Source organism: Hypomesus transpacificus, chromosome 3 (assembly GCF_021917145.1).
Source record: "Hypomesus transpacificus isolate Combined female chromosome 3, fHypTra1, whole genome shotgun sequence".
NCBI classification, from domain to species: Eukaryota; Metazoa; Chordata; class Actinopteri; order Osmeriformes; family Osmeridae; genus Hypomesus; species Hypomesus transpacificus.
Window position 1 is genome coordinate 15,451,910 of NC_061062.1, and position 15,087 is coordinate 15,466,996.

General features: G+C 34.1%; 1 protein-coding gene across 2 annotated transcripts; it reads right to left on the reverse strand.

Moving 5' to 3' along the window:
* zgc:101744 (Receptor expression-enhancing protein 6-like) lies at positions 1–4,886 on the reverse strand. Of its 2 annotated transcripts, XM_047051398.1 has the most exons (6): positions 4,781–4,886; positions 4,540–4,684; positions 2,675–2,768; positions 2,247–2,385; positions 1,971–2,139; positions 1–1,798 (listed from the first exon to the last, which is right to left on the reverse strand). In XM_047051398.1, exons 2-6 carry the CDS (start codon positions 4,655–4,657, stop codon positions 1,761–1,763), a joined length of 558 nt encoding a protein of 185 aa, XP_046907354.1. In that variant the 5' UTR covers positions 4,658–4,684; positions 4,781–4,886; the 3' UTR covers positions 1–1,760. The 2 variants fall into 2 exon arrangements, with proteins under 2 accessions (XP_046907354.1, XP_046907353.1); XM_047051397.1 differs by having other exon boundaries at positions 4,540–4,799.
* Between the last annotated feature and the right edge of the window lie 10,201 nt (positions 4,887–15,087).

Genomic DNA, 15,087 nt, shown 5'->3' on the forward strand with positions numbered 1-15,087 from the left:
TTACATTCAAATACATTTAATTTCAAAAGGGAAAATCGTCATGGGTATAGGACCTTCAAACTGAGACACCAAACATTCAACAGATCTTTCCGGACGCTCTATACTTCCCGTGGCAGTATGGCCATTCTCTGTCCACCATTTTCTTATGTATTACATCCACCACGTGGACACAATTGAGCTTGCATTTAGACTCCTTCAGGCGTGAGAAAGCAGCCACACATATTACACCATGGATGGTTTAGCCCTGTGAATACCGGTAAATGTACTTGAAGTGACAGGTCAGTAAGGGAGGGATGTAGTCTTTAAAGGGTTTGAAATGATTGTGCTTCAAAGTAAAGTACTTAATTGAGATATTACACAATCAGGAAAACCCAAATCTATTTGTGATTACTATACCGTACATAGCCATTAATGTGTGTTTGGAGTTTCATTACAGATTTATCAAGACTTACAGTAGAGTTCTTAACTTTATTAATAAAACATGTCTGCACACATTTTATTATTTTGAGAAGAGAGACTGTACAAAACAAAATGGAAACTTTCAAAAGTTTAGAAACAAGAAATTAATCTTACAATAAAAGTTATAGGATTTTGAAATGTTTGGCCCACAACTTGGATAAATCCCTGTGTTCCTTGGATATACACTACTTCTGTTGCTTTGGCACACCAACCCATAGAGCAGGGGTACTCAATTAGAAACCCAAAAGGTCCACTTACCAAATTTTCATTAGTCCAGGGTCCGGAACAGTGATGGACAAATTCCCAAAACAGCTTAAGAGCCATGCCACTCTTAAATGAGGCTTCAGTTGCACGCTCTTGTTGGGTGGCTGATCTAACTATTACACTGCATGTTGCTTGGTATGATGATTGCAGTTGGTTTATTTTTCTGGCCCTTACCTCAGAGTTATGGGGGTAATTTTGTTAAAAGTGTCCATGCTTTGTGTCATAGTGACGTTTCACATTACCACTTTTGACAAGGGCAACCGTGTCATTGCAGATTAAACACATTGGTTTTGTACTCCCCACCGGCAGCACAAATGTGTTGTCAGTCCACTAATGGCATTGTCAGTCCAATTGATTAGCCTGTGTTGTTGCTAATGACACACACAACCTGTGTGATCCGCAGAGGTTGCGGCCAACGTTGAGTGAGTTGTCATGGTGATTACAGTTATTACAGCTCCTGATTGGACCTTTCGATTGGACACGGAAGATAGAAACCACATCTAGTAGGAAAAAAATATAGGCTATAGCGTGAAATCACACACCAATGAAAACTCGCTTGGATCATGACTAAATTAAAATGTTGATTTTGGCTTTGGTCCAAATTGTATTGCGTCTAGGTCCAGATCCGGACCGGAGACCGCCTATTGAGTACCCCCACCATAAGCAATGAGTACATTTATTGGATTCTGGACCGAGGGCCAAAGGGCAACTTTATAGCCTTCATGACTCAGTGGAGTGACTATTCTAAATGGCTAACCTGGGCAATATCTCAACACTGTGAGGTGTTCTACTTCTCTCTCAGTCATAACCACAAAACAGGACAGGCAAAGAGTACATCTCCATCTGACAGAACCAGCCCTGGTCAATCAGGGAACAAAGGAGTCCTTTACTGCTTCTGTAGGATGGCAATGTTTAGGCTTATCACATGACAGCAATGATGGGTGGAACGTACAAACAGCCACACACACACAGACAGACTAATGCATACAACTTACAGATATTCAAGTTGATACAAACACACACATTATGTCCAGTCCTCACTTGTTCTTGTCTTGATTGAGAGCCAGGTTAGCCGCTAGAAGCAGAAAGAGAAAGGGAGATGAACAGAGAGACAGAGAAAGACATTGATTATTACTGATAATAGCAGAGACAGGTAGTTATTTACTTTAGCCTTAGCAACATTTTAGCACTGATCAGTTAGCTGGTGGTGCCCAGAATCTGTTACAATGTGTGGAAGTGTGTCTCACCCTCTCTGGTGACCGTATCAGCCATGTCTCTGGCCTTGCTGCTGAGGTCATTCACGACACTGTCCACGGTGGCCTGGTGCTTCAGGAACATGGGTCGGACTACACGCTTGTACAACACAGTAGAACCATTCCAGGAGACCGGAGCCATACACCATAGCAGGAACACACACTGGGGGAATGAGCAAGGTCCTGGAGTTCACTCACAACATCCAAACAAGAAGCAACTTCAATAAGAAACCACCAGCTGTCATCTAGTCCTACAGTTACTCTCCATACCTTGCCAGCATAGTAGAAGGGGAACCAGGATAGGAAGATGTCAGAGAAGAATTCGACAATGCTGAAGTAGCCATACACCACCCAGTAGGTCAGCCACTGTGTGTCATCGTCCTTCTTGTTGCTCTCGATGGCCTTGATGCTAATTAGAGAGACAGGAGCATGTTTGATTGACAAGACCAGGCACCCATTCAGAGACTCAAGTACACAGCATTGAGAGAGCTGAGGGTTTTTCAAGTTCAAGTCTTATTTGTCAGGTACACAGAACAACACAAGGTTAGACTGGGTTTTGGTGCTGGGTCGGGACTAGAAAGGTACCTGCTTTGCAATTACGCCACAAGGTTGAACTCCCTATTGATGGACTGTAGGACCAGTAGTGAACCATTACTGATCTACAGTCTAAATGCAACCAATCTTTCTACCTCACTTACGAAAAATATGCTGGATAGACAAAGCCGATGAGATTGCAGAGGAGTGAGGCTCCATACCCAAACATGAGGTACAGGACAACGAGAGCCACAGCACCTAAAATAAAAAAATACAGAGAGGTGAAAAAAAGACCGTAGAGAGTGTCTGCCTATTTACCTATCTCTTTGGCCACTGTGTGTTGAAGAGCTGAATAAACAGTACGTAGCATATATCAAAAACACATATTGGCAATATTACAGACACACATCTTGTGTAAATAGCTTATGTGAAATATGAGCAATGGATTTTAAGCATGTAAAATATTCCACATTACTTCATATGACTAACAGTGATATCAATTTAGGCTCTATACAAAATATTCTAATGAGGCCCATTTGCAGTTATGGAACACACACAATCTTCAAGCAATGAAAATCGATCTAGGTCCTGAAATAATCGTTTAATTTATCATGACAGTTGTATTTAAATCCACGAAGCTTCCCATTTTTGTTTGCTATATAAATACAAAACCGGTGGAGCAGGTTAAGAGGGAAAAAAGAGCTTGTAGCGCATAGAAGGTACAGTATGCTACATGTATACCACTCTGCTTCCTGTTTGCATATGAAAATCCTAGCATGGTCACATGTCCTTGGTTGCATTATCTTTTTTTCCATGATAGAATGATGGATGTAAAGACTTCCGACTGGCTTCAGCCATAGGACTGAGTAGTGTGTCTATATGATAACTACCATAATGTCAATGCAATATTAATACAATGCCAAACCACCGTTCTGAGGCAACAGTGAAAGAGCCAAACTTAAACCTCTCCCCAGTCCAAGGGAGTAGGTCATATGATCATCTGCCTTGGTATATTATCGCATAACACACACTAGGCCCAGGCCCAACTGTAATCTTCTCACCCACTGTGTTAAAACTAGGCTGGATGAGATGGCAGTTGTTACTATAATATACCACTCCCAAGTCATAGTTCTAGACACTTCCTCTTTGCATCAGGACAACACAGACTATACAACTACGTCTCTGTGGTATTCTCAGCACCCCCACCCCTCCAAAGTCCAAAACACATGGGTGTCACAAGCATCAGCGTGTCACAAAAAAGGCAGAGGACTAAGCAGAAGTACCACTGTGACATGTACAAGACGTGGGGTGAAACCCTATACAAAAAAAATACAAAAAGAAGTGTCCAAGCATGTAGGGGATATATGTCTCAATTAGGCTACATGACATGGTGGGCATCAACTGATGGCCAAGTGAATGAACCGGATGGATCAATGAAGACAGTTCGACAACTAGCCAAAATACTACACTGTCACTGACTGGTGGGTTAACGCCACTGAGTTCATATTAAACATTAGAATGAGAGTAGAATCTGTCCAAACCCAGCTCATCCCAGTGACAGTCATACTATAATCACCCGCCATCTCTGCCTCAGTCTTGCACTTGGTATTTCAGGGCATGTTAAAAATACCCCCTGAGCAGACAGCTGTCATTGGGAAATTAGAAACTGTGAAATCAACTGCAATGTTGAATCAGAATGCTATCCGTATTTCAACGACCTTCAAAACAGATTTGATTAGGTTGCATTTAAAATCACAGGACAACAAAAGTCCGGTCAATTTGGCGTATTAATTCGTCAGCTCGTACGCTGCTTGATTCGTATGAATACCAACTTGGCAATTGATCATGGACAAAACCAATGTTAGCAAATAATGTTAGCAAATATGACTTGCTAGCTAACAGTTTAAAAGTAGTTAAGTGTGCTGATCTGGCTTAACGAATTGCCAACTGTTCAGGTCCATGAGTTTAAACTCCAGTTCGCATACGTGCAACATTGTAGCCAAAACCATTATGGCGTCGAGTTATTTACCTGAAGCGATATATTGTTTTTGAACTCCTGTTTTTTCCTCCAACATCGCCAGAAAATCTGTCACAAAGTTCTTTTCATTCAGAAAAGCTTCATAGCGGTCTTTGAGTTGAGCCAACATTGTCTCGGACCGCTTTGGATTGGATGCCTAAAACAAAGAACAATACCATAAAAACAACTAGTTAACGTCGATGTTAAACATATATTGTTTGTTCATTATTTGTCAATCCATAATTTTCCTGACCTATTGCTTAATTTGCCCGTAAAGAAAGCGCAATCACTTTTACAGGCGAAGTTTGGGAGGAGTTTTCTGTCTTGAGTCCGTCTGCCCAATCAGAAGGCGCTTTGCATTGACTTGGTCACCAAAGCAGGTGATACAATTATTCTAAGTTATGGACAGCAATAACCGCAGTTAATCATTACTTTCCCCGACAACCTGTTTTAAATGTCACAGACATGCAAGTTGCTTAACACTTTAATGTAAAAAATACAGTCACCTTAAATGTCATGAGAAAACATTAGGCTTAGTAGCATAAAATAATAGAACAATGGCACTGACTACTCCAAATAGGTCCACCGCTTTTAGTTAGCCTATAGGACTTTTGCCACTAGAAGCCGGTCTATGTCGAAAACAACAGAAGAATGACGAGATATTTTGAAAGCAATAAAGCCTGGGGCCAGGGGGGTATTCGTCGTAGCTCGCTAAGCGGTTAAGCGAGCTAATTTTCAGGCTAAGATAAAAAAAACTCCCCTCTTTTTGGTTCGTGGAAGCAACTTTCGATAAATCACCATAGTAACATATCAATTAGCACAAACCTGCTACAGAGCAGGCTAACGTAAGTGTAGCTGGATAAGCTTACCACACCCCCGGAAAATAATTGGCAGCTCCCTTTTTGAGAGATCCAGCTGACCAAGGAGATATATTCTAGTTCGATTAGCTTTCCATACCAATAGAGTTCTTTGCGATCGCCAAGATCCTTTATTTCACACGGATGAGTTCTTGTTTGAGCTATATCGATTCAGCCGACAAGGACTCATTTATTGCAAGACCTTCTCAGGCCATACAGCCGAGCAAGCTTTATGCTTTATGAGCTTATGCTGCTGTATGTGAATATGTAACGCTGTTTTAAGAAATGTCTTATCCGTTGTGCCTGTGCTTTTTATGTTTCACTGTGGGAGAGTGGGAAACGTCATATCGATTCCTTTTTATGACTTGACATGTGAAGAAATTGACAATAAAGCTGCTGAAACTTTTACTGTAGTTCAGACTCTGCATGGCCTTGAGGTTTTTCGTGTCAGGTACTTTTTTATACAGTAGGCTATGAGCAATGCAGAAAACATTGGCAAAGCCACAGCATGCGTTGCTGTAAGAAAAGTGTAGGCTATTTTTGGCGCTTAACCAGCTGATGAATCAATTCATCATATTCCCTGGCCATGTCCCAGTCAATGATCAAAGAGGGATTTACACATAGGCCTACATGCATATACCGAGGTGAAGTTAGTTTCATATTCGACATTCGTCTCACATTAGGAAGACGCTACTTTGCAGCGCCGAGTTAGGGACCGGGTGAAAATTACCCATACAATTTTGAAAAATGATGACATTTATAATATATGTATGACTATAAAACCTCAAACAAACAGCAGAGCATTCCAACAATGTCTGACCTACTTCCACACCCTTTACTTTTTCAATAAACGTTTTAAATGATAGAAAATCGCTAATCTCTGAAAATAGCATGAAATCCTTGCTAATCTCAATATCTTTTCCAGACTTGGGTCAAAAAATCTCAAATATACACCAGATTATTCTAATAGTATCTTGCCTACTTCCACACCCTTTACTTTTACGATAATGTTTTTAAAAAATTATAGTAAATAGCTAATCTCTGAAAATAGCATGAAATCCTTGCTAATCTCAATATCTTTTCCAGACTTGGGTCAAAAAATCTCGAATATACACCCAATTATTCTAATAGTTTCTGTCCTACTTCCACACCCTTTAGTTTTTTAATAAAACCTTTTAAAAAATGATAGAAAATCGCTAATCTCTGAAAATAGCATGAAATCCTTGCTAATCTCAATAACTTTTTCAAACTTGTTTCAAAAAATCTCAAATATACACCTGATTATTCTAATAGTGTCTGGCCTACTTCCACACCCTTTACTTTTTCAAAAATGTTTTAAAAAAAATGATAGTAAATCGCAAATCTCTGAAAATAGCATGAAATCATTGCTAATCTCAATATCTTTTCCAGACTTATTGAGAAAAATCTCAAATACACACCATATTATTCTAATAGTGTCTGGCCTACTTCCACACCCTTTACTTTTTCAATAATGTTTTTAAAAAAATGATAGAAAATCGCTTATCTCTAAAAATAGCATGAAATCCTTGCTAATCTCAATATATTTTCCAGACTTGGGTCAAAAAATCTCAAATATACACCAGATTATTCTAATAGTGTCTGGCCTACTTCCACACCCTTTACTTTAAATAGCATGAAATCCTTGCTAATCTCAATATATTTTCCAGACTTGGGTCAAAAAATCTCAAATATACACCAGATTATTCTAATAGTGTCTGACCTACTTCCACACCCTTTACTTTTTCAATAATGTTTTTAAAAAAATGATAGTAAATCGCTAATCTCTGAAAATAGCATGAAATCATTGATAATCTCAATAACTTTTTCAAACTTGTTTCAAAAAATCTCAAATATACACCTGATTATTATATTAGTGTCTTGCCTACTTCCACACCCTTTATTTTTTCAAAAATGTTTTTAAAAAAATGATAGAAAATCGCTAATCTCTGAAAATAGCATGAAATCATTAATAATCTCAATAACGTTTTCAAACTTGTTTCAAAAAATCTCAAATATACACCTGATTGTTCTAATAGTGTCTTGCCTACTTCCACACCCTTTACTTTTTCAATAATGTTTTTAAAAAAATGATAGAAAATCGCTAATCTCTGAAAATAGCATGAAATCGTTGATAATCTCAATATCTTTTCAAACTTGTTTAAAAAAATCTCAAATATACACCTGATTATTATAATAGTGTCTTGCCTACTTCCACACCCTTTACTTTTTCAATAATGTTTTAAAAAAAATGATAGTAAATCGCAAATCTCTGAAAATACCATGAAATCCTTGCTAATCTCAATATCTTTTCCAAACTTGGGTCCAAAAATGTCTAATATACACCTGATTATTCTAATAGTGTCTGGCCTACTTCCACACCCTTTACTTTTTCAATAATGTTTTTAAAAAAATGATAGAAAATCGCTAATCTCTGAAAATAGCATGAAATCATTGATAATCTCAATAACTTTTTCAAACTTGTTTCAAGAAATATCAAATATACACCTGATTATTATAATAGTGTCTTGCCTACTTCCACACCCTTTACTTTTTCAATAATGTTTTTAAAAAAATGATAGTAAATCGCAAATCTCTGAAAATAGCATGAAATCATTGCTAATCTCAATATCTTTTCCAGACTTGGGTCAAAAAATCTCTAATATACACCTGATTATTATAATAGTGTCTGGCCAACTTCCACACTCTTTACTTTTTCAATCATATTTTTAAAAAAATGATAGAAAATCGCTTATCTCTGAAAATAGCATGAAATCCTTGCTAATCTCAATATCTTTTCCAGACTTGGGTCAAAAAACCTCAAATATACACCAGATTATTCTAATAGTGTCTGGCCTACTTCCACACCCTTTACTTTTTCAATGATGTTTTTAAAAAAATGATAGAAAATCGCTAATCTCTGAAAATAGCATGAAATCATTGATAATCTCAATAACGTTTTCAAACTTGTTTCAAAAAATCTCAAATATACACCTGATTATTATAATAGTGTCTGGCCTTCTTCCACACCCTTTACTTTTTCAAAAATGTTTTTAAAAAAATGATAGAAAATCGCTAATCTCTGAAAATAGCATGAAATCCTTGCTAATCTCAATATCTTTTCCAGACTTGGGTCAAAAAATCTCAAATATACACCAGATTATTCTAATAGTATCTTGCCTACTTCCACACCCTTTACTTTTACGATAATGTTTTTAAAAAATTATAGTAAATCGCTAATCTCTGAAAATAGCATGAAATCCTTGCTAATCTCAATATCTTTTCCAGACTTGGGTCAAAAAATCTCGAATATACACCCAATTATTCTAATAGTTTCTGTCCTACTTCCACACCCTTTAGTTTTTTAATAAAACCTTTTAAAAAATGATAGAAAATCGCTAATCTCTGAAAATAGCATGAAATCCTTGCTAATCTCAATAACTTTTTCAAACTTGTTTCAAAAAATCTCAAATATACACCTGATTATTCTAATAGTGTCTGGCCTACTTCCACACCCTTTACTTTTTCAAAAATGTTTTAAAAAAAATGATAGTAAATCGCAAATCTCTGAAAATAGCATGAAATCCTTGCTAATCTCAATATCTTTTCCAGACTTATTGAGAAAAATCTCAAATACACACCATATTATTCTAATAGTGTCTGGCCTACTTCCACACCCTTTACTTTTTCAAAAATGTTTTAAGAAAAATGATAGTAAATCGCAAATCTCTGAAAATAGCATGAAATCCTTGCTAATCTCAATATCTTTTCCAGACTTATTGAGAAAAATCTCAAATACACACCATATTATTCTAATAGTGTCTGGCCTACTTCCACACCCTTTACTTTTTCAATAATGTTTTTAAAAAAATGATAGAAAATCGCTTATCTCTAAAAATAGCATGAAATCCTTGCTAATCTCAATATATTGTCCAGACTTGGGTCAAAAAATCTCAAATATACACCAGATTATTCTAATAGTGTCTGGCCTACTTCCACACCCTTTACTTTAAATAGCATGAAATCCTTGCTAATCTCAATATATTTTCCAGACTTGGGTCAAAAAATCTCAAATATACACCAGATTATTCTAATAGTGTCTGACCTACTTCCACACCCTTTACTTTTTCAATAATGTTTTAAAAAAAATGATAGTAAATCGCTAATCTCTGAAAATAGCATGAAATCATTGATAATCTCAATAACTTTTTCAAACTTGTTTCAAAAAATCTCAAATATACACCTGATTATTATAATAGTGTCTTGCCTACTTCCACACCCTTTACTTTTTCAATAATGTTTTAAAAAAAATGATAGTAAATCGCAAATCTCTGAAAATAGCATGAAATCCTTGCTAATCTCAATATCTTTTCCAAACTTGGGTCCAAAAATGTCTAATATACACCTGATTATTCTAATAGTGTCTGGCCTACTTCTACACCCTTTACTTTTTCAATAATGTCTTTAAAAAAATGATAGAAAATCGCTAATCTCTGAAAATAGCATGAAATCATTGATAATCTCAATAACTTTTTCAAACTTGTTTCAAGAAATCTCAAATATACACCTGATTATTATAATAGTGTCTTTCCTACTTCCACACCCTTTACTTTTTCAATAATGTTTTTAAAAAAATTATAGTAAATCGCAAATCTCTGAAAATAGCATGAAATCATTGCTAATCTCAATATCTTTTCCAGACTTGGGTCAAAAAATCTCTAATATACACATGATTATTATAATAGTGTCTGGCCTACTTCCACACTCTTTACTTTTTCAATCATATTTAAAAAAAAATGATAGAAAATCGCTTATCTCTGAAAATAGCATGAAATCCTTGCTAATCTCAATATCTTTTCCAGACTTGGGTCAAAAAATCTCAAATATACACCAGATTATTCTAATAGTGTCTGGCCTACTTCCACACCCTTTACTTTTTCAATGATGTTTTTAAAAAAATGATAGAAAATCGCTAATCTCTGAAAATAGCATGAAATCATTGATAATCTCATTAACGTTTTCAAACTTGTTTCAAAAAATCTCAAATATACACCTGATTATTATAATAGTGTCTGGCCTTCTTCCACACCCTTTACTTTTTCAAAAATGTTTTTAAAAAAATGATAGAAAATCGCTAATCTCTGAAAATAGCATGAAATCCTTGCTAATCTCAATATCTTTTCCAGACTTGGGTCAAAAAATCTCAAATATACACCAGATTATTCTAATAGTATCTTGCCTACTTCCACACCCTTTACTTTTACGATAATGTTTTTAAAAAATTATAGTAAATCGCTAATCTCTGAAAATAGCATGAAATCCTTGCTAATCTCAATATCTTTTCCAGACTTGGGTCAAAAAATCTCGAATATACACCCAATTATTCTAATAGTTTCTGTCCTACTTCCACACCCTTTAGTTTTTTAATAAAACCTTTTAAAAAATGATAGAAAATCGCTAATCTCTGAAAATAGCATGAAATCCTTGCTAATCTCAATAACTTTTTCAAACTTGTTTCAAAAAATCTCAAATATACACCTGATTATTCTAATAGTGTCTGGCCTACTTCCACACCCTTTACTTTTTCAAAAATGTTTTAAAAAAATGATAGTAAATCGCAAATCTCTGAAAATAGCATGAAATCCTTGCTAATCTCAATATCTTTTCCAGACTTATTGAGAAAAATCTCAAATACACACCATATTATTCTAATAGTGTCTGGCCTACTTCCACACCCTTTACTTTTTCAATAATGTTTTTAAAAAAATGATAGTAAATCGCTTATCTCTAAAAATAGCATGAAATCCTTGCTAATCTCAATATCTTTTCCAGACTTATTGAGAAAAATCTCAAATACACACCATATTATTCTAATAGTGTCTGGCCTACTTCCACACCCTTTACTTTTTCAAAAATGTTTTAAGAAAAATGATAGTAAATCGCAAATCTCTGAAAATAGCATGAAATCCTTGCTAATCTCAATATCTTTTCCAGACTTATTGAGAAAAATCTCAAATACACACCATATTATTCTAATAGTGTCTGGCCTACTTCCACACCCTTTACTTTTTCAATAATGTTTTTAAAAAAATGATAGAAAATCGCTTATCTCTAAAAATAGCATGAAATCCTTGCTAATCTCAATATATTGTCCAGACTTGGGTCAAAAAATCTCAAATATACACCAGATTATTCTAATAGTGTCTGGCCTACTTCCACACCCTTTACTTTAAATAGCATGAAATCCTTGCTAATCTCAATATATTTTCCAGACTTGGGTCAAAAAATCTCAAATATACACCAGATTATTCTAATAGTGTCTGACCTACTTCCACACCCTTTACTTTTTCAATAATGTTTTAAAAAAAATGATAGTAAATCGCTAATCTCTGAAAATAGCATGAAATCATTGATAATCTCAATAACTTTTTCAAACTTGTTTCAAAAAATCTCAAATATACACCTGATTATTATAATAGTGTCTTGCCTACTTCCACACCCTTTACTTTTTCAATAATGTTTTAAAAAAAATGATAGTAAATCGCAAATCTCTGAAAATAGCATGAAATCCTTGCTAATCTCAATATCTTTTCCAAACTTGGGTCCAAAAATGTCTAATATACACCTGATTATTCTAATAGTGTCTGGCCTACTTCTACACCCTTTACTTTTTCAATAATGTTTTTAAAAAAATGATAGAAAATCGCTAATCTCTGAAAATAGCATGAAATCATTGATAATCTCAATAACTTTTTCAAACTTGTTTCAAGAAATCTCAAATATACACCTGATTATTATAATAGTGTCTTTCCTACTTCCACACCCTTTACTTTTTCAATAATGTTTTTAAAAAAATTATAGTAAATCGCAAATCTCTGAAAATAGCATGAAATCATTGCTAATCTCAATATCTTTTCCAGACTTGGGTCAAAAAATCTCTAATATACACATGATTATTATAATAGTGTCTGGCCTACTTCCACACTCTTTACTTTTTCAATCATATTTAAAAAAAAATGATAGAAAATCGCTTATCTCTGAAAATAGCATGAAATCCTTGCTAATCTCAATATCTTTTCCAGACTTGGGTCAAAAAATCTCAAATATACACCAGATTATTCTAATAGTGTCTGGCCTACTTCCACACCCTTTACTTTTTCAATGATGTTTTTAAAAAAATGATAGAAAATCGCTAATCTCTGAAAATAGCATGAAATCATTGATAATCTCATTAACGTTTTCAAACTTGTTTCAAAAAATCTCAAATATACACCTGATTATTATAATAGTGTCTGGCCTTCTTCCACACCCTTTACTTTTTCAAAAATGTTTTTAAAAAAATGATAGAAAATCGCTAATCTCTGAAAATAGCATGAAATCCTTGCTAATCTCAATATCTTTTCCAGACTTGGGTCAAAAAATCTCAAATATACACCAGATTATTCTAATAGTATCTTGCCTACTTCCACACCCTTTACTTTTACGATAATGTTTTTAAAAAATTATAGTAAATCGCTAATCTCTGAAAATAGCATGAAATCCTTGCTAATCTCAATATCTTTTCCAGACTTGGGTCAAAAAATCTCGAATATACACCCAATTATTCTAATAGTTTCTGTCCTACTTCCACACCCTTTAGTTTTTTAATAAAACCTTTTAAAAAATGATAGAAAATCGCTAATCTCTGAAAATAGCATGAAATCCTTGCTAATCTCAATAACTTTTTCAAACTTGTTTCAAAAAATCTCAAATATACACCTGATTATTCTAATAGTGTCTGGCCTACTTCCACACCCTTTACTTTTTCAAAAATGTTTAAAAAAAATGATAGTAAATCGCAAATCTCTGAAAATAGCATGAAATCCTTGCTAATCTCAATATCTTTTCCAGACTTATTGAGAAAAATCTCAAATACACACCATATTATTCTAATAGTGTCTGGCCTACTTCCACACCCTTTACTTTTTCAATAATGTTTTTAAAAAAATGATAGTAAATCGCTTATCTCTAAAAATAGCATGAAATCCTTGCTAATCTCAATATCTTTTCCAGACTTATTGAGAAAAATCTCAAATACACACCATATTATTCTAATAGTGTCTGGCCTACTTCCACACCCTTTACTTTTTCAAAAATGTTTTAAGAAAAATGATAGTAAATCGCAAATCTCTGAAAATAGCATGAAATCCTTGCTAATCTCAATATCTTTTCCAGACTTATTGAGAAAAATCTCAAATACACACCATATTATTCTAATAGTGTCTGGCCTACTTCCACACCCTTTACTTTTTCAATAATGTTTTTAAAAAAATGATAGAAAATCGCTTATCTCTAAAAATAGCATGAAATCCTTGCTAATCTCAATATATTGTCCAGACTTGGGTCAAAAAATCTCAAATATACACCAGATTATTCTAATAGTGTCTGGCCTACTTCCACACCCTTTACTTTAAATAGCATGAAATCCTTGCTAATCTCAATATATTTTCCAGACTTGGGTCAAAAAATCTCAAATATACACCAGATTATTCTAATAGTGTCTGACCTACTTCCACACCCTTTACTTTTTCAATAATGTTTTAAAAAAAATGATAGTAAATCGCTAATCTCTGAAAATAGCATGAAATCATTGATAATCTCAATAACTTTTTCAAACTTGTTTCAAAAAATCTCAAATATACACCTGATTATTATAATAGTGTCTTGCCTACTTCCACACCCTTTACTTTTTCAATAATGTTTTAAAAAAAATGATAGTAAATCGCAAATCTCTGAAAATAGCATGAAATCCTTGCTAATCTCAATATCTTTTCCAAACTTGGGTCCAAAAATGTCTAATATACACCTGATTATTCTAATAGTGTCTGGCCTACTTCTACACCCTTTACTTTTTCAATAATGTTTTTAAAAAAATGATAGAAAATCGCTAATCTCTGAAAATAGCATGAAATCATTGATAATCTCAATAACTTTTTCAAACTTGTTTCAAGAAATCTCAAATATACACCTGATTATTATAATAGTGTCTTTCCTACTTCCACACCCTTTACTTTTTCAATAATGTTTTTAAAAAAATTATAGTAAATCACAAATCTCTGAAAATAGCATGAAATCATTGCTAATCTCAATATCTTTTCCAGACTTGGGTCAAAAAATCTCTAATATACACATGATTATTATAATAGTGTCTGGCCTACTTCCACACTCTTTACTTTTTCAATCATATGTAAAAAAAAATGATAGAAAATCGCTTATCTCTGAAAATAGCATGAAATCCTTGCTAATCTCAATATCTTTTCCAGACTTGGGTCAAAAAATCTCAAATATACACCAGATTATTCTAATAGTGTCTGGCCTACTTCCACACCCTTTACCTTTTCAATGATGTTTTTAAAAAAATGATAGAAAATCGCTAATCTCTGAAAATAGCATGAAATCATTGATAATCTCATTAACGTTTTCAAACTTGTTTCAAAAAATCTCAAATATACACCTGATTATTATAATAGTGTCTGGCCTTCTTCCACACCCTTTACTTTTTCAAAAATGTTTTTAAAAAAATGATAGAAAATCGCTAATCTCTGAAAATAGCATGAAATCCTTGCTAATCTCAATATCTTTTCCAGACTTGGGTCAAAAAATCTCAAATATACACCAGATTATTCTAATAGTATCTTGCCTACTT